This window comes from Phasianus colchicus, chromosome 1 (genome assembly GCF_987193195.1).
Source record: "Phasianus colchicus chromosome 1, bPhaCol1.hap1.1, whole genome shotgun sequence".
Taxonomy (NCBI): domain Eukaryota; kingdom Metazoa; phylum Chordata; class Aves; order Galliformes; family Phasianidae; genus Phasianus; species Phasianus colchicus.
Window position 1 is genome coordinate 168,058,215 of NC_143436.1, and position 19,613 is coordinate 168,077,827.

Consider the following 19,613-nt stretch of genomic DNA (forward strand, 5'->3'; position numbering starts at 1 on the left):
GTGACACGCTCTGCGCCCAGAGCTCTGCAAAGAATAGATTTTACATTGCCTGATCTTTAGCATCTTATTAACTGAAACATGCTTTCAGCTACAGCAATGGGATTTGCTTGCCACAGCTGGATAGGCATGTTCACTCAAGATGTCTGAAAAAAACCTGCAAAATAAGAGCATCATAACATCCTATCTCTGCATGATGTCTTTTTACGCTAACATGTGATTAATTGTCATCATCATTCATTAAATAATTGTCTGTGGGAAGGAAAAGGCAGTCAGGTATCTTTATTTTCCATACTGTTCCCTTTCATTAGTCTCCACTTTCTAGTTTTTCTGGATGCAAACAAGGCAGGTACGTATTAATAGTCCCTGATGAGTGAATTAGCTGAATACAGGCCTTAGAAAAAAAAAAAAAAAAAGATATAAATGAAACATGTGCAAAACCTCTTCCCACTGCAAGCAAAAACTCTCTAAGCTTGGATAAAATCTTCAGCCTGCTGAAATGCATGGGAATTGGATGTCACAGATCCAGTATAGCCAAGAACTCATTCCTAGAACATAATGTTTATTATTATTACAATAGTCAATAAAAATAACCTGTAAGGGCTGTGGGGAATGTTAGTATGCAATTTCTAACAATCAGTGGAGTCAAGTCATTCTGAGGATGGCACCAGCCTGTTAACACTGAGGATGTGGCTGGCCGTGAGAAGAGAATAACTACACAAATCTTCTTTTCTCTTGTAGACATCATTATCTGTATCATCCCATGTAATCCCCAACACCAAAGTACCATTATGAGTAAATTATCCTGTTCTATCTAGGTCAAAACATGAACAACAAAGTTGGGAATACCTCTGAAGAGGTACACCATGACCAGTGATGAAACAGTGTGCACAACTGGGCAAAAATGCTTCATGGAGCTGCATCAGGAAAATTAGATGCACAGAGCCATTCTCCCTTTTTCTTACTTTAATCTCTCCACAATACATGGCCTCACGTTGTTTTGCTTCAGAATCTACATGAAATGAAAACACTCCTCCTTTTGTTTTGTTTTCATCAGGCACAGTTGGCGTGTACAAGAGATGTTCTTAAACATGCCATCCGTCTGTCAGATAGATTCAACCCATTTAAAAGGACATGCTGAAAGCCTGTTTTAACTTACTATACTGCCAGTGAGCTGCAGAGACCTGTGGGCCTGTTATAGTTAATTCACAGCTCTGTACTAGCAGGAATAAAAAACTTGCAATGGTAAACATCAGAATTTTCATTGATTACATAATTAGAAGATACATTAAAAAATGCCAGAGGGTAATATATTCACAACAGGAGCACATTAGTTAGTAAAATCTTTTCTCTACTGATTCAAAATTTCCTTATTTCACCTTCTAGAAATAGAAAAGTTTGAAATATTTTTCTATTCCAAACCCAAACGCTCAGTGGCTGGCACAAGGTAACTCACCGTGAATTAATTTTCTTCATTCCAGAATGCGGTGACTCTTTCTGAGCAATCAGAGATTCACTTGGAAAATCAGATTTTTATACTAGATTGTTCATTTATATTTTATTTAGTAGATAAATAGCAGAAGAAATGCAGCAATGGAATCTAATTTAAGCAGAGCATGAACTGTCATGATTGCAGCCATTCATTAAAAAAATAAAACAAACCTCCTAATTCTTTTCAAAATTATTCCCTTGAGGTAAGATGCACATAAATATACACTGTTTAAAAACATACTCTTAAAATAAATTCCTTTATGTAAGACATGCTTTCATATGTAATTGTTCCTTAAAAATGAGTACACAGTGGATTATTTCTTGCACTTAAATTTCTCTCCTCCAAATTAGAACATATTTTAAGAAAGTAAGATAGAATCCATCTCTCCTTCATGTCAGCCTCTGAGTTTGTAGCCCAAGGCTCCTTGTACAGTTAATGGAAAGAAATGGACATTCCTTGGGCGTGCTTCGCCAGTTCTCCTCCAGCTGTCTACTTGAAGGTGAGGTGAACTGAGCCCCAAAAGTACAGGCTTTCCTCAATCAGCTGCAAATGGAGCCTAGGGTGACCTGCTCAAATACAGCCATCTCTGCAAGAGTTATCGACATTTGGTCCAAGGAATTCCAACTATTATACAAGCACAGCAGCTGCAGAACACCTACACAGCATTTGTGTACGTGTGTTGGGTTTTCAAGTTATACTGTAAGCTGTGATGCATGCTGTGTCTTTTCATATACCCATCTACTGAGGACTGCTTGCTGGGTGTCTGTCACTAGAGACTTCCAGGTGCTGCGAGACTCAATCACATGCCTCTAGAGATAAGATATTTCAAATTCCTCTTATGTCAACTGAAGATATTTGGCACTTAAATCCTAGCTCACAACTTAGATGCAATGCAATATAAAGAAAAGAAAATGCATCCCTAGAGCTGTCTGGAAAATTGTCGTAGGGGATATTTATATATAAAAAGAAACAATTTTTGACAAATGTTTTGCATTTTTCTGCCCACAATTTGACCACCTGAAAGCAACCCCAAATGACATCATATTCCTTATAGAAAAAAGCTATGACACGAATTGTTAACAAATAGCAAACTGAGAAAAAGCATTGGAAACAATGACTTTACTCTCAGTTTATGTAGATTCCCTGGTGTAAGGGCAGAACTCAGTTCAGAGTAATCAGAAATGCTGTGACTCTCAAGGTTAAGCACATCCATAACGTGTTTTCACTACAGAGATTATGGTTTCTAAGGCTTTAGCCAATAGACAGGTTAGTCCTTCACTCTGAAACTACTCAACAAATCTTAATATTTTTACATGCATAGATATATCTCAAATATATCCAGCTTTATGTTTTTGAACTTTGAGAGTGACATTATATGCTGAACTTTTACTTAGGGCAATGCCAAACACGGGCTACAATTGCTTTTAGCTTTGTTAGTACCACAGAATCTTTTGAGTTGGAAGAGACTTTTAAAAATCCTCTAGTCCAACTCTCCTGCAATGAACAGGGATACCTACAGCTAAATCAGGTTTCTCAGAGCCCCATCCAGCTTGACCTTGGGTGTTTCCAGAGACAGTGAGGACATCTACCATCTTCCTGGGCAACCTGTGCCAGTTCCTCACCACCCTTTCTATAAAAAGCTTTTTCCTTATACACAGTCTAAATGTCCCCTTTTTCAGTCTGCAACAATTTTGCCCTTCCCTATGACAACAGCCCTGATGAAAAGTCTGTCCCTTTCTCTCTTACAGCCCTCCTTTAGATACTGAAAAGCTGCTCTCAGGTCTCGCCAGAGCCTTCTCTTCTCCAGGCTGAACAGCCTCAGCTCTCTCAGCCTGTCCTCGTAGGAGAGGTGTTTCATCCCTCGGATTATTTTGGTAGCGCTTCTCTTGATGCACTCCAACAGGTCCATGCCTCTCCTGTTCTGAGAACTTTACATCTGGATATGTTCCCATCCTGGAGCTGCCCAACTCATCACAGCCCACTGCCAGAATTTCAAACTGATCCCTGTCCCGCTATCACAAAAAGGGACAGAGGTCAGCCAGGAGACTCCTTCACTCCATATAACTGCAGCCATGGGAAGATGTCTCACCAAGGCTAGTCTAACTTCTGGTTTGATCATTTATTGGCCTATAACTAAGACTTCTCAATGGCAAGTGCTGAATTCAAAATAAAAAACGAGAAATCCCAGTGGGTGGCTGAAGTGGGTGAATCAGGTCAGAGAAAAGGTGCAGTAATGCCACTCATCAGCAAGTCCAACCAGTTTCCCTGTGCACCTGGAGCAACGTGCTTCTCAGCACATATCACTCTTGGTGCCACAATGCCAACTTATTTTTTTCTTGGCTTAAAACCTTCTCCTGCACTGACCTAGAAACACAACTCTCCAGTCTGCTACCCTCACTTTCTTTTTTTTTTTTTTTTCTTCCCTGCTCAAATACTTTATATAACTGTGTCATGCACCACACCATATCAGTCTGGTACTTTTGGGATTAATAACATTTTTAACCCAATGGCACTGTATAATAAGTGAGAATCTGGGAATACAAATTCTTACTGCCACAGGGTTATTTTAAAGAAAGATTAATCATCCACCTTACTATTTCTTAAATAGCCTTAACTGTATGCTATTCCTGAGAAACACTTGCTGTTATATAATAAATGACTAGTTAAAGCCAGATTTGATAAAAATATACATATACATTTACTAAAAGATATCTTAAAAAAAAAAAAAAAAAAAAAATCATTTGCCCCTGCATCATCAAACTCCTTCTTCCAAATTCAGTCAAAGAAGATTTTTCCAGAGGTGGGTTTTGTGTGAGACACAGTGATCCTTTATCTTATCCTGCAGACGCCATTATTGCCAATAAGAAGTAATTATGAAGGTACTGAATTTCCTTCCTACTTCTGAAAAATCACACTGCAAACTTTCAGATCAGCAAGCTGCAATTTGCCAGTTCATAGTAATTAACTCAAGTCATTTTGCAGCGCTGCACATTTAATCAAGTGGGTTCATACAAAAACCTTAACATTTGCATTGACACAATATAGATTAGGTGAGGGAGGATGATTTTGGTAATACACTTAATAATGAATGTATTTCTTCTGGGCTGATGGAGCAAGGTGCCCAGGGAACTGGGTCATCAGGGCAGTGACAGCTGAACACACCTTTCACTCCTTTGCCAGGAGAGAGAACTAGCCTCGCAATGTGCCTGCTCACAGCCCCTGCATGAGGCACGTGGAGCCAGATGTACAGTGCCACAGCAGATGTCAGCAGCATATGGAAGAAGGAAGGAGAAGATGATGATCTAAAAAACGAGGAGGCTACGCAAACAGATCTGATGCTAAAGGCTCAGAGCATGTCTATTGTAGGTCTCTGCCTTGATATACCACTGATAAAAAAAAAGATAGTTCCAAAAAATGGCCCATAGCCTTTCAGCAGCAATAAAGCCTGGAACATGTTGGATTCGTTAGGAGGATCTCAGCTTTGCCTCCCCCCAACCATCGCCTGGCACTGAGCTACACCCTGTGGTGTGGTGTGAGAGCTGCCCCTGTGGATAAATCACTGTGTCAGTAGCGCTGCCCAAATGTGGCTCTCAAGTGCAGCCCGAGAACGACAGCAGCACAGTTTTCCTCTCAGTGAAACCTCCAATTTCCCAAGCAATTAAATGTTGTTTATATTTCAAACGATGTGCACGGGCTGAGATTGTCAGGCTTGATGTTACCTGAATCTTGCACAAGATGCATCCCCAGTTAGTTCACTCTACTGTAACTGCCATCTATTTATTTAAATTTCCAATCTGTTCTCTCTTCAGGGGATAATACAGTGCCTGGCAAAGCAGCAGCTTCTCAATTTTTCAAATTATATACTTTTTTAATGGAAATCCACATGAATAACTTTTCTGTGCTCATAAAGAGACACTGTATTTAAAAGGGAGGTAAATACCTGAGTACTGTACATAACTTGCAGGTATTTACATCTCTTTTTCTCAAAATGTTTAAAAATGTATATTAGATATGAAGAGATGTCTATATTAGATGATGGAACTATTTAACTACCTGCAGCAAATAAGACAGATGTAGTATTTTGAAGGAATTTATTTGCAGAAAGTGATTTCTGAAGATGATTGAGATATGCTCAAATTAAGAATACCATCATGTTTAAAATGGCATGGAAACACAAATGTTATAAGCACATAGAAAAAATGACTTTTTTTTTTTTTCCCCAAACCACAGCATTCCATTTAAAGATGAAAGGTTCACCTATCTCTGGTTGTGTGATGCTCTGGATGCCACGTTCCTCTGCCATATATAAAGCATCCAGGAAAACAGATGAGAAAGTATGCAAATTTGATCCCAAATATCTACTGCCACATCTGACTGTGTAGTAATAACACAATGTAACTCAAGAATCAAAATCTGAAATATGCAAAAAAAACAAGAGAGCTCCAATGAAGCAGAAGAAAAGAGGCTTGCATTTTTTGTAACTTAATAACAAAAGAAGTCATATTTTGTTGGCTTTGTTGGCATGAGAAAGGAGTGCTCTCAAAGGCCTTCAAAGGTGGACAATTGGCATTTACAGTCATTTTTCACTGTAAAATACTTCAGTTTACCAGACTTCACGTTGCAAAATTCTTGATAATTCATCAAAGAAACACAGACTTTTATCCAAGCCTGGAGGACCTCAGAAAGTGAGATAGGACTTTCATTAATTTGAGTTATACTAACTTTTAAATTATTCCTTGGCAATTATGTGATAGTCCATTTGAAACTACTTGCACTTCCATGTCATATTTTGGAATATTTAACTCAAAAGGCAGAGTTGAAGAGCACCTTTTGAAAAAAAGTGAATATTTCCTTTGCATTTTAAGCAATTGGTGCTATTTTATTTTTTTTTTATTTTATTTTTTTCTCCTTCAAGTCCATTTTAGTTTAAAATTTTAAAAATAAATCCACAAAACCTAGAAAAAAATAACTTGTCATGCATAATAATAGAGGTTTTATTTTCCTAACTAGCTTGTGAAACATGAAATAAATGGCACAAACTTAGAACTAATAAGCACAGCCCTGGTATGAACAGGAGCTTCCTCATGTTACCTACCTAGTCTGACTGCTGGAGCTCATTTCATTCTGACAATCCGGGCTCAGTTTTCTTTTGCCTTCTTGTGCTAAATCTGCTGTGACTAATGAAGAAGGCTTGCAAACATTGTATGGGAGTGCATTAAACACATTTAAATCAAGTATTTTGTGACAAGTCATCTTCCCAATGCAGTAAATGTCCTCTTTCTATGAACTATCATCTCCTTGGCTTCTCCCTCTTTTGGCTCTGGCAGTGACCAACAGAGAACATCACTCACAAATTATCAATGCAGAGCAGCTCAAAAAGCATTTAATCAATGAGAGTTAGTAGTATGGGCCTAAATTTTTAGAGCTACTGGCTCAGATTCATGAGACCTATCCCCAAAATGCTGGCAATATGTCACTGCCACACAGTGAAAAGTGGCAATGGCAAAATGTAATAGGTGGATAGGGAAATAAACAACACTGTATACATTTAGAGAGAAGAAAAGTGAATATACTCTTGGCTATAAGCTACAGAAAAAATGTTCACACTGCCATCAAGGAAATAGTTATGAAGGATTGCATTTGCAGGACCCTGAAGACCTTAGTGGAGGAAGAAAAGAAAAGAAAAGAAAAGAAAAGAAAAGAAAAGAAAAGAAAAGAAAAGAAAAGAAAAGAAAAGAAAAGAAAAGAAAAGAAAAGAAAAGAAAAGAAAAGAAAAGAAAAGAAAAGAAAAGAAAAGAAAAGAAAAGAAAAGAAAAGAAAAGAAAAGAAAAGAAAAGAAAAGAAAAGAAAAGAAAAGAAAAGAAAAGAAAAGAAAAGAAAAGAAAAGAAAAGAAAAGAAACAGAAAAGAAAAGAAACAGAAAAGTAAAATTATTGCCATTAAACATCACAGTCTGACACAGTTTAAAATGGGAAACAGTGATGAGTTGTACTGGCTCATAGTTTCTCTTATTAGTTCCAACAATTTCTGCATAAAGCAAGTGTTCAAACCAAGTTCTTTCCACAAATGATGGGATGTGGGATAGTCCGCAGACAGCGGATAGTAAGTCATAACCCCTCAGGATTTTGCAGATATGCATGGCCTCACACACAATGGAGGTATCCCAGCTTCAGCCCTAGCCACCAGGCAGTTTATTTTGAGAATCCAGCTGCTACTTCATTGAAGCTTCATACTAGCAGAGACTAACTGGGTGAACTTCTGTTTCCAGAACTTCTGTTTCCAGTGAGCATAAAAGAGCCCTCTCCACCCTGTCACCCACTTTTCTCCACAGGTGGCTTTAGCACATGAAATATAGAGGAATATGCTGGCAATACTAAGGTGAGAACTCCCAGCCAAGTCTGGTATACAAAAACAATGACTTCTTTAAGTCTCGTTCTGCAGTTTGTGGAAGGTGAAAAAAGATACTGTCACCTCTGCTATAGAACCAATAAATATCTTAAGACTACAACATGAGACTCTCTGATGAGTCTAGTTCATCTCAGCTCACTGTTACATTTCTTTGCCATCAAGAATTTCCAAGGTTATTTTGACAACAAAAGTTCCTTGGACTCAGACCAAGTTGTCTACATCTGTGATTGCAGAGCGGTGTCTTGGGATGACAGATGTTCAGCTATTTGGAGTGCTTTTCAGCTAGTGTTGCTTGGTGAAGTTCTGGAGGCACTGCAGGAGCTGAAACCAGCACACTGGGGACCTGCAGCTCTACCTCGTGAGTCAGCAGCAGAGCTCAGGACTCTTTTGAGGCAGCTATCATGGGGAGGTTATGATTTAAGAAAACAACTGTGGGGCATCTACTCAGCAAGCACACTTTCAAGGCGAATCCTGTCAAGAGCAGATATATTTTGATTCTCTTCTGTAGGATGTATTGTTCAGACTTTGCAGCAATGCAAATCTGGTATCACTCAGAGACCCGATATACTGACACCAAATTTTATAAATATGTGCATATACAAATGTATGTATGTATACATAAATATATCACTTGTTAGTTTCACTGAAGCCCACATTTAAATTCTGAATATGTGATGACACGAACTGCCCCTTCTCACAGTGAAAGATGTATATTTTGTGCAGTTTTACCTTTATTTTTAGGGTGTCACATAATACTCATGGTGAGTCTGTGTTGCCCAAGGAAGACCCTAATGTTCTAGTCTCTCCCTCATAGATACTGCCCAAGATGTCATCAGAAAAGTTAAGCAGAATGTAGGACTCAGCAGCATAATGATTGTTTCCCATCTTCACTTCCTAGATAACCTAGTACAATAGACAACCAATTGAGAAGGGAGGGTTTGTTTTCACATTTTCCATCCCAACAACCTGTACAGGTACAGAACTGGTTACCTTAATCTTGTTAAAGGGTAACGGTTAATTAACTAAGTTCTTAAAACTGCAATATGTTGTTTTGCTGGATTGTAATGCTTTTTAACCCATAAAAAATAAACTTACCATTTTGAATTCTCAATTTCTTGTATTTATTTGCTCTGGTCAAATGTCCTTCGAAGAACCAAAGCTCTAAAAGCTTGAAATAAGTTTTAATTAAGCATGGAAGCTTCCCAGACTGAAAAGAAAACCCCTTCTAAATATAGACATCTCAAACATCTTGCAGAAATCCACATTCCCTTACCCCAAGCAATGGCTAGCCACACAGAAGAAATTCTTGTATTTTCTGGCTTAGCTCAGGAAACCTCTAGGCCTTACTACATTAAGAAAAAACATCCCTATAAAAGATGAACTCCTAAAATATTCAATTGAAAACAGATTCTGGGAACAGATGGATCTAAAACTACTGTATTGTATAAGCTCTAGAGGAGCTGGACTGGAAGCTAGGTAAGAAATAAAAAAAATCTTATACTTGGGCTTCATTCTTCATTTCCTCTTGGCCTGTCAATTTATCTGCATTACTTTAACAATCTTCTGGTTATCTCAAGAAGTATTTAATAGAGGCGTGTATGCATCCAGAATATTAGTTATCCAAACTAGCAACCAACTGATGTAACAGTGACCAATGCAGTACTCAAAGAAACAGTAGGGTGCATCTCTGCTCCATGCTTCAAGGATGCAACAACTTCGCACCATTCTCCAGCAGCTTCCCAAACATATTTCAGAGTTAGAACGCAGACCAGCATGTTGACAGCTAGATAGCTTACATCTAATCTGGGTAATTCTGAAACAGTGGCAAGAATGACAGTTTCTTGTGACCTGGCTGGCACACAGCAAAGTAACGTGCTTGACCACCACGTGGGGAAAGAATGCCAAGCACAGCTGCTAAATACTGAATGAAAACCAACACAAGTCTAAGAGGTGTGAGGAGTTGTTTACTTGACTTTTTAAATTATTTCTTTACTATGAATATTTTTATTTCGTTGCTTCTTCATTTGTGTATTAACTTTTAAAGATGGAAATCTTCACTTTTGTAAAATAGTAAGTCATTGAGTGTACCCAGAAGAAGCAAACAAGCAAGCAAACAACATAACAAAACAATACATTATCTTGCACATGTAATTCCCTAAAGAAGGAATGAAAGAATGGATGGTGTGTGTCAGGGATAAGTTGTACCACTGCATCTGAAGGGTGTGTTAAAATTCATCTCACGAGAGCAATTGAAAAACCAGGAATTTGGACAGTCACATACATGTAATATAACAAAATATCACTGGTGAAATAAAAGCATCTTAAGAATCATGCCGTTAGTATGGAAGATGTGTGTAACAGGTTGTCTTATTATGAGAACACTTCCAGGGCACACAATGACATCAACTGAGCAGGAAAAAAAAAACAAACCACCACCACGTAGTTTTCTATAAGTTGTGTTCCAGCTGTTAAAGCACAGCTAGATGGACAGATACCCTACATTTCTAGCAGGTGGATGAGTATCATTATGACTGGCATAAACATGGCAGAGGAATTAGGGGAAGGTTAACAGGGCAAGTAATGAAATACATCAGAGAGAAATCATCTCCCATGTTCTGACTTCTGGATGGCCCCTGCTCTTAAGGAATAATGCACTGCAAAGTATCAAATGCTGCTTACCTTTCAATTTTTCAGCCAGCAAAGCAGCTTCGTGTTCAGAATAATGCATTATTGCTGGAGGAGAAGGAGGGCGCAGTCTGTCTTCTTCCATTTTACGTCTGTGGCGTTCTTCTCGGGCCAGCATTCTTTGTTTGCATTCCCATTCATAAAAGTCATCTCTTGCCTGAGCAAAATCAACATGAAGGCGGCCTGAATCCTTTTTGTCTGTGCTAGATCCTAATCTCATGCGGTAACCTGAAATCAACAAGCAGAACTAACTGTTGCAGGACTTCTTTGCTCATTTTTTTTCTTTTTTTTTCCACTTCAAGTGCAGTTGAAATATACAATCACATGCTCCCACTTATCCACACAGTATCTATCGATCATTGCGCTTTCACAGGAAGATAAGCATTCATCCACTTTTTTTTCACTGCAATTTTCTGCATCACCTATCAACATAATAGATGATCTGAAAAAGTAGCCCCAGAGGTACAGAATCTACATTCCTGCTCAGGAGCCTGTCATTTTTCCAACTGATACTCCTAACATTTATTAAAGGAAAGGGTACCACAACTAAAAAAGGATCTACTCTCGTTTGAATGTAAAGTTCTTCTTTCCCTGCTGCTGTTCAGACCATGAACGGTTTAGTGCTGTTGTCCAGCCCACAGGTGGAATGGGAAGTGTGGGAAAAGGCTGAAATTTGTAACATCATGACCATAGCTGAATGAAAAAATTGCATTACCTCAATTGCTGAGCCACAAAGAAGGTGATGTCATACCTGTGTTGATGCTAGATCTTTTGAAGCTTCCTAATTGCTAACACCACATAATCTGGCAGCAAACATAAACCACCTACAAATTAATCTGATATAAAGCCAATAATAATATAAAAACATTAAGTTGAGCATTCTTTAAACCAATTCTAAGACCATGGAAAGATTTATCAGACATTTGCAAGACCTCTTTCAGAACAAATAACCTATCACATCTCATTTCTAGAGACCTACATATTCATAATTTGATCGATTTATCATATGCTAAAGTTAGCAGTCTGCAATGGCTTTGTTTAAGTCAGGGGCTGTACAACAGCGCAACAGGGCTCTGCTCTGAACTGAAATCCTTGGCTGCATTCAAAAGATGAACAAATCACACCAAAGCTATAAAAGGAGCCTTTCATGGCCATCCTGTGGAAGAACATATGCTGGGCACCAATCTTTTTTCAAGTTTTATTTCCACAGCTGAAAGATACCCACAGAGCAGTTTCTCTGACTTTTAAAATGCTGATTCAGGGAAGATGTGAGAGAACACCAAGCAGAAAGCTGTAAACAGACCTCCAGCTGCAGGTAAAATTAATCAGTCTGCACAGGGCTGGCTCAGATTTCTCCATATCAACGTGCTGCCATAACTGCAGTCACAGAACAGTCCAGCCGTGACTTCTCATACCATGGGATGCTATGGGCATGAACTCTGGGCAGAACTGACACATAACAAGGCTCTTCAGAAACACTACCATAACTACCGTGAAATAGCCCCAGGGACAGGAGGCTCCTCTTCAAAATGGCAAGAAAAAGAAGTTTGCCATTTTTGAACAGTAATCCAAAAGAACCTACCTTTCAGTCATGCGGTTTGCCTGTGGTTTGAAGAGCTTCAGTACCTAATCACTAAAGTTAATACTCAGTCTTCAATTCTCTCCAGGGACAGCAAAGTTAAGGCTTGTGTAGTAGGTTAGGAGCATTTTAGCAAGAAAGCGTATCTAGGCATACTCTGTTTTACTGCTCTAAAAACGTCTTGCTGTATGAAGAGAAAGACTGGCTGTACTACACCACACATGAGACGATGTCAAACATTAAAGACCACACATATATTGATCGTAGAATCACAGAATCATGAAAGCTGGGAAAGACCACTAAGAACATGTAGTCCAACTATCAACTCATCATCACTGTGCCCATAAAACTATGTCCCTCAGTGCTACATCTCCATGTTTCTTTGACATCTCCTGGGATAGTGACTCTACCACTTTCCTGAGCAGCTTGTTCCAATACCTCGTCACTCTTTCTGAGAAGAAATTTTTTCCTAATATCCAACTTGAACCTCCCCTGTCACAACCTGAGGCCATTACCTCTATCACAGTTGTACAAGAGAAGAGACTAACCTCCACATCACCACAACCTCCATTCTGGGAGTTGTAGAGAGAGAGATAAGGTCTCCCCTGAGCCTCCACTTCTCCAGTTCCCTCAGTCACTCTCCATAAGACTTGTGCTCCAGGCCCTTCACAGCTTATCTGCACTTCTCTGGACAAACTCCAGGGCCTCAATGTCTTTCTTGTAGTGAGGGGCCCAAAACTGAACACAACACTCGAGGTGTGGCCTCACCAGTGCGGACTACTGCTGACTGCTCTTTCTCTGATACAAGCCACGATGTCACTGGCCTTCTTGATGATCTGAACACACTGCTGGCTCATGTTCAGCTGGCTGTCAGCTAACACCCTCAGGCCCCTTTCCTCTGTGCAGTTTTCCAGCCCCTATGCCCCAAGCCTGCAGCAATGCATGGGGTTGTCCTAGTGCAGGACCTAGAACTTGGTCTTTTAAAACCTGATACAACTGGCCTCAGCCCATTGATCCAGCTCACCCAGATTTCTCTGTGGGGCCTTCCTTATGTAGATCAGTGCTTCCTCTCAACTTGGTGTTATCTGCAAACTTACTCAATCCCTTTGTCCAAATGATCAGTAAAGATATTAAACAGGGCCGGCCCCTGTACTGACCTCTGAAGAACACAACTTGTGATCAGTCGGGTGGATTTAACTCCATTCACCTTCCAAAACAATCTGGGTGCTTTTTGCTTGACATTTTCCTTCCAAACCTCTTGTGGAGTTAAGTAGCCTGTCAGTTAGGAGGACGTATACCTTTCATTTTCCAGCAAGAATACCAGATGGAAAGCTCACGCTAAGAGTCTCAGAGGTCCCTCAAAGCCAGAAGGTGGAAAAAATTCTATAAATCAGATCAGATCTGGTTTCCAAGGTTTACAGGCTTGGGGTGAAGAGATGCAAACAAAGGGATTGTTTGTCATTATAAAGTCTCCTCTGCTTTGTTCCACTTTCTTCTATTCAGAGGAGAGCACGCTACCTTTTCTCCAAAAAGGCTACATGTAGCTTTAGTCACAAGAGAGAGAAGAATTGCAGATACCCTATATCCAGTGAGACAAAACAGAAGAATAGAGTGTGAGTGGCCTTTAGTCCCAGAGATCTGAACTAAAACAAGGGGACAATTTTGTGTTTTTCTCCCCAGAGATGTAGACATGACGGGATCGGTGGTGCAGTTACTCTGATAACCATGACAAATGTTATAGCCAAGATGCATTCCGCACATAGTGATTACTTTGTGCCAAAAAGGTGTTATCAGCAATGTGAAAGGACACTGCCAGGGTTCTGGGTCTTGTGAACCTAAAATTAGATCTCCCAGCTGGGCTGCCCTTTCCAGGAAGACATGTTCTCTCTTCTTCTCCCCTATCTTTCGCCTTGTTGGCAGGAGCATGTTGGCTTATGGACACACTGAGAAATGCAGCACTGCAGGGAGCAAGGTCCTCAAATCCATACTTAATCTGAAAAAAGAACTATTGTAAAGGTCTGTGCTTGTGCAGTTTTGTACATGCACTCATCTAGTGGTGTAGTACTGTACTGAAGACTTACCTTATTTTTGAAATAAATGGGGATAGTACAGTGTAAATTGCAGTCCAAAACCCAGTATCCTCTGTATCACTGGACTCCTTGGTAGTCGACTTCAGGTAAGCAGTTTAACTGCCTCCAGATGAACTGATTTTTGAAATTACTGGTGAATCATACCAAGATAATCACACTGCTAGTTGTTAAGGCTGAAGGTGATCAGCCAGCCAGGTGGCTTTCACCAGGATATAGACTTAGAATAGCTTCACTTGGAAGGGACCCTGACATCTTCTATCCGATCATCTTTCTAGGTGACTTCAAAATTAGATCAGATTGTTCAGGGCTTGGCATCCTTCCCTTAACAAAAAGCAAATCCCTCTTTGGCATGTTTTCTTGTTCCCTCCTAAATCAGGCTCTGGGGACACTACAGGACCAGTGACCTCGCCAGTGAAGAACAGACTTCTTGACAGGTCGACAGACAGCAAGACACCATGTAGGCAGTGATGCAGGACTGGCAGGATCTATTTTATATATCTGATCCTCAGGCACCCATCTGTGATGGCAGATCTGAGCTGCAGGGCAGCTGGATGGCAGGCTCTTTTCCAACACCATGTATCCGTATTGATGTTTGAGGGTATTTACTGCACGAGAGAATCACCTGCCTTTTCCGCCTTCCTGCCCAGACAATGAATTGCCCTCACAAAACCCTTTTCCCAGCTTTTTGCTCAGGACTGCAGCTAGCATTAACTGCGTGCCTGGCCTGTCATTTTTTATTTCAGTTTCACATACATAATGGCAGAGGAATAAAAACTGGGAAATTGCCAAGATCCTCACTTTAAAGGAGCAGAAGCAAGAAAAATTAATGAGGGTGCTAAATAAAAATCAAACACAGTATTTCCATATCATTGATCTAGTAAAAACTCCATAGTTTGACTTACCTTTGAGTGCTGCTATACCAGGGACCAGTCAACAACTGCTAACGGGGGATCTAGATCAGAGTGCTGACGATCATTGAGAACATGAAACAAAAACCAGCATACGGTACTAAAGGAAAACTCACATGGGAAGATACTGTCATAGAAAAAATGCATCCTTAGGCTTCTGGGGTATAAGCAGGTTTGCCTGAAGCAACTTGCTTGGCCCTTATCTCAAGTACAGGGCCATGCAGGTTTGCAGGAGTTTGTGACTTGTTAGCCACAAGAGTAAACTACGTAGAGTTTGAAGAAAAAGCTTTCTCATGGAGTGACATGATTGTGGAAAGCCTTCTCCTCAGGAGATCAAAATGCAACTTCCATGGCTAAATGAAAACCTTCCTAAAGTCGACTTTTTTATCATGGGTTTCTTACCCATCTCCCTGTCTCCCTTTATACAATTTTAGTTGGGAGTAGAAAGGAAAAAATTCAGCGATTAAACTGTTTAATGGATTTTCTAATCACTTGCATTACTCTGGCGATAAGCACAGGATAAATACACTGTTTGATGAGATTAGATGGGGTAGACAGATAAAACTGATTAGGAAGACAAAATTATCACTATGTTACAGATATCAAAGGCAGGATTCTTCCCTAATATAACATGCATACCGTATTTACCACAAATTCTGTTTGTATTTCTCTCTTGTCTCTTCCAGGGAAAATAAAAGGCCGTAACAGTATGCTCTTCCATCATCATTTCAGAATATATTATGTTTGAAAACAATACAAATTTGATTAGAAAAACATAATATTTCAGTACAAATAAGAGGTGTCCCTGCCTAATGCCTGACTCTCTGCCTTGCAGTGAGACATTCCGTGTTCCTTGTTTCATTTGCAGAGGTCTGCAGAAATCACTGCTGGTGGCAAAAAGAAGGGAAAGCTGCTTGCTAAGCACCCCTGCTTTTCTCTTCTCTCCATCTCAGCTCTACTGTTTTGTTTGCTTGTTTGTTTGTTTGCTTCTCCTGATCTGGTCAGAGGGCTAAATTAAAAGTTTTAGAAGGAGAAGAAAAGAAAGATGGGGAAAGAGGGTGAAAGAGGCAGTGGAGGCAGTGAGTGGAGGCAGAAGTGTGACTGTGACGAAATGAAGGGGAAGAAGGAAGGCTGAGAGAACAGCACAGAGAAAAGGACCAGGAACTCAGGAATATGCTGGCAGAAAAAATCATAAAAAGAGAATGAAAAAGGGAATCTGCCTCCTCCATCTCTTCTTGCCTCCTTTGTTCTGAGAGCACACAACAGCATGGGAAATTTTCTAGCAATCATCAGATCTGATGCTCCAGGATTTTTCCATAGAAAACTGAAACAAAACTTTACTTTGAGTGAGACAAATGGAGCATTGAGCTGCAGAAAATTGGGAAACTGAGATAATAAGACACTGGCTCTGCCCCAGGATGGCAGTCTGTACATTTCTGCAGTTTTCTATGGCTTCTTTCTTGCTACTGTTATAATTTATTATATAGAGTAATCCCAGCTCCTGCTGCATTTTGTGAGCTTTCTCTTGGCTCCTCCACAAGTGCTCTATTGCTGGTGGAGCTGGAACCTCCTTAAGACAGAAGCTGGGAAATGCACTGCCTCTTCTTACTACTGCAAGGTCTGCAACCTGCCCCCATAAAGTACAGTGTCATGGAAGTAATGCATGAATAAACATATAAACAGGAAGGATGGAAAGGAGGAGAGAATGAGGAGGGAGGAAGAAATGGGGTGAAAATAAAATAATTAAATAAAAAAAGGAAGAAAAATGTATAAAGAAGATCTGAAAGAAACATCAAAATGCAGAAATAGTTTAAAGAAATCCATACATAGGTCTCATAAAATTCACAATTTTGTATAGCTATTTGAACTAATATTTAAATAAGGCAGCCAAGTTAGAAGGAAAAAAATGTGACAGAGAGTGCTTTTTCTTGACTATAGATTTCAAATGGTCAGATGTTCCTTTTTTTCTTTTTCATTTTAAGATGTAGTCAATGGTGGTTTAGGAAACCACTAGTTTCCAACTGTGTGAGCCTTCTATGGACATCGAGGGTATGTCCTGCTGCAAAACAAAAAATGGTTAGGATGGGAGCTCAGACAAGGTACCTCAATCATCCCTAGATCTCTTTTGGTGGTCACATGGGGTCTCCTCAAAGTAACCCTACACAAGATGGGTAAATCTGTCTGTGTCAACTGGCTTTGATAAAGGAGCTATCTCCAGCCCTCATTCATTTATAAGTACCTTGCATGTAGGGTGAAGGTGTTACATGATACTTGTGGGGACAAAGACAGAGGGTCCCAGAAGGACAGAGGGATAGGACTCAGAAAGAGGAGTGAACTGGTCAGTGGAGACACATAGGCAATAGGATCCAACTTATGAAGGTGGAGGAGGGCTCATTTGGGAAGGTTGAGAAGCCAGTCCTTGCGTAAAGGGCACTGACAGCCTATGTAGCCTGATTTGAGAAAGCAAGGCTGATTTTTTTTTTTTTTCCCTGTGAATTATGGTTTTGTGGTCTGATTCTTTGTGGGAAAATAAAAGAGATTCTGGAACTTTACACTTAAAATACTATGGCACTCATGACCCTGGGAGACAAGAGGCACAGCCCACAGATGGGTCTCAGAATCTAACCCAGGTGGTTGTACACATAAAGGCAGACTTTATTCACACTGCTCTTCAAATCTATAAAAATATGCCAATGAAATTGCCAGGCTATCACAGAAATTGGCACTGGAAAACAGCAGCGTTCCTGGCCTGGTGCCCTCTTCTTTCTACAACCTGTGAGCAAAACTACATAAACCTGTGTAAATCGAAAACAAGATTGTTCTGTAGTGAATTTCAGGGTCTGCTGCATTGTTGTGGGATGGCAGGAAATTGCTCCTGGGTACTCAACATAGAAAACGGCTCACAAGTTTTGGCAGACACAGATGAATGCAGAATTGCCCCTTGCCACTCCAAGCTAGAGCCACTGAGCTCAAAAAAAGACTTGCTGAGATAAAAGCTAAGAAAATAAGCAAACATTAGCATCACAAAATACAAATGAGAAGCAAAGAAAATCCATTAAAGAATGTGAAGTACCAGAAAGGTAAATGGCTTTATCAACCATGAACTCCTCTGCAAAACGAATGTGACAAAAATTCTTCTTGCTTTTCCGAATTGCTGTTATATCTCCACACTGCTCAAAGACTTCCTGAATAATTTCCTCTGTTGCGTTTTCTGGTAATCCTCCAACAAACACTGTTTTACACCCAGGAGGTCTCTCTCTTGTTGAAGGTGGTGGAAGATCTAAGTCAAAACAGAAATCACATTGGAATACAAAATTCGTCTTTTGATCCATTGGTTCTATTTAGTTCAGGGCAGCAACAGTTATTTGACATAGCATGGAGTCGGGAGAGAGGGAGAAGCAAAATAATTGAACAGTGCAGAAATTGTCCAAAATTGGCTACTTGAATCTAAACCTTTTCAAGTTTTAGGTGGCTTTTCAGAGCCTAATTCCTGCCACTTACAGGTCATTCTCCAGGCTAAGGTCTAAAAGGATCTTCTTTTCCCTACACAGTCTCCTTTTGGAAAATACACACACAAAAAAAGGAAAAATACTCTGTTTCAAAGCTTCTGTACCTTCACCATCTCCTGCTTACACCCACCACTCACTACACTCATCAAGCTGCAGCAGTTTAAGCCCCCTGAAAAGGAGCCCATGAAGCCAGGAGGACTGGACACACTTCCCTAGTTTTAGCATAATTCCATTTCTTTCTCAGAATACAGGACCAGAGCAAACAGAAAAACAAGGCAGGAAACACGATGAAGTGACAACATGATGAAGGCGCTCCGCCGGTTATCTCTTCTGTCTTTGTGCCAGATAATGGAGCAGACGCCGGCGTGCAGGGAGGATAACCTCACTGTTTACAAGTCCTTGTGAGATGGAGTGGCTAGAAATTTTATTTCTATGTATATGCATATATATGGACACTTAAATCAGAAAAGCGTTAATTTTTTTGAGGGCTGTGTGAAAAATACGCTCTGTCACAACACTTCCCCTTGTTTAGATATAAATTGCTAGAGCGCTCATCTAATAGTAATTCTCTGAGCAGAAATTTCTGATTGATATGATTTTTATTTTTTTTTTGGCCCTTTAACATATTAAAGGGGGCTACAACATTAAAATATTCATATATACATTCACACAGTCAGTTTGATTAAACCATGATCTAGTTACATTGCAAATTCAAGCCACTGGACTATTTGCTTAAATTTCTCTTTTGTCTTCATAATGATGGTGAAAGCAGCTGGTCTGATTGCTATAAAACTAAATTCCTGGGGCTGGCACAAACAAAATTAGGCTTTTTGCTCTGCCCTCATCGTAGTGGCTCAGTGGGAAGTTTTCCATTTGCACAAAGTCCCAGAAGGGGCAGCAGGAAGCCTGGTCCTCTAAGAGAAACTAGTCATCTGCATTCTGTCTC

The 19,613-nt window shown here is 39.9% G+C and overlaps 1 protein-coding gene across 11 annotated transcripts in view; it reads right to left on the reverse strand.

Annotated features, from left to right (window-relative positions):
* ENOX1 (ecto-NOX disulfide-thiol exchanger 1) overlaps positions 1 to 19,613 on the reverse strand; it is a 363,111-nt gene that overhangs the window by 84,198 nt on the left and 259,300 nt on the right. For all 11 annotated transcript variants that reach the window (XM_090131472.1, XM_031615825.2, XM_031615822.2 and 8 more), the window contains 2 exons: positions 18,232 to 18,438; positions 10,576 to 10,809 (listed from right to left, as the gene is read on the reverse strand). In XM_090131472.1, the coding sequence (XP_089987598.1) occupies positions 10,576 to 10,809; positions 18,232 to 18,438 (441 nt within the window). The remainder of the gene's footprint in view (positions 1 to 10,575; positions 10,810 to 18,231; positions 18,439 to 19,613) is intronic.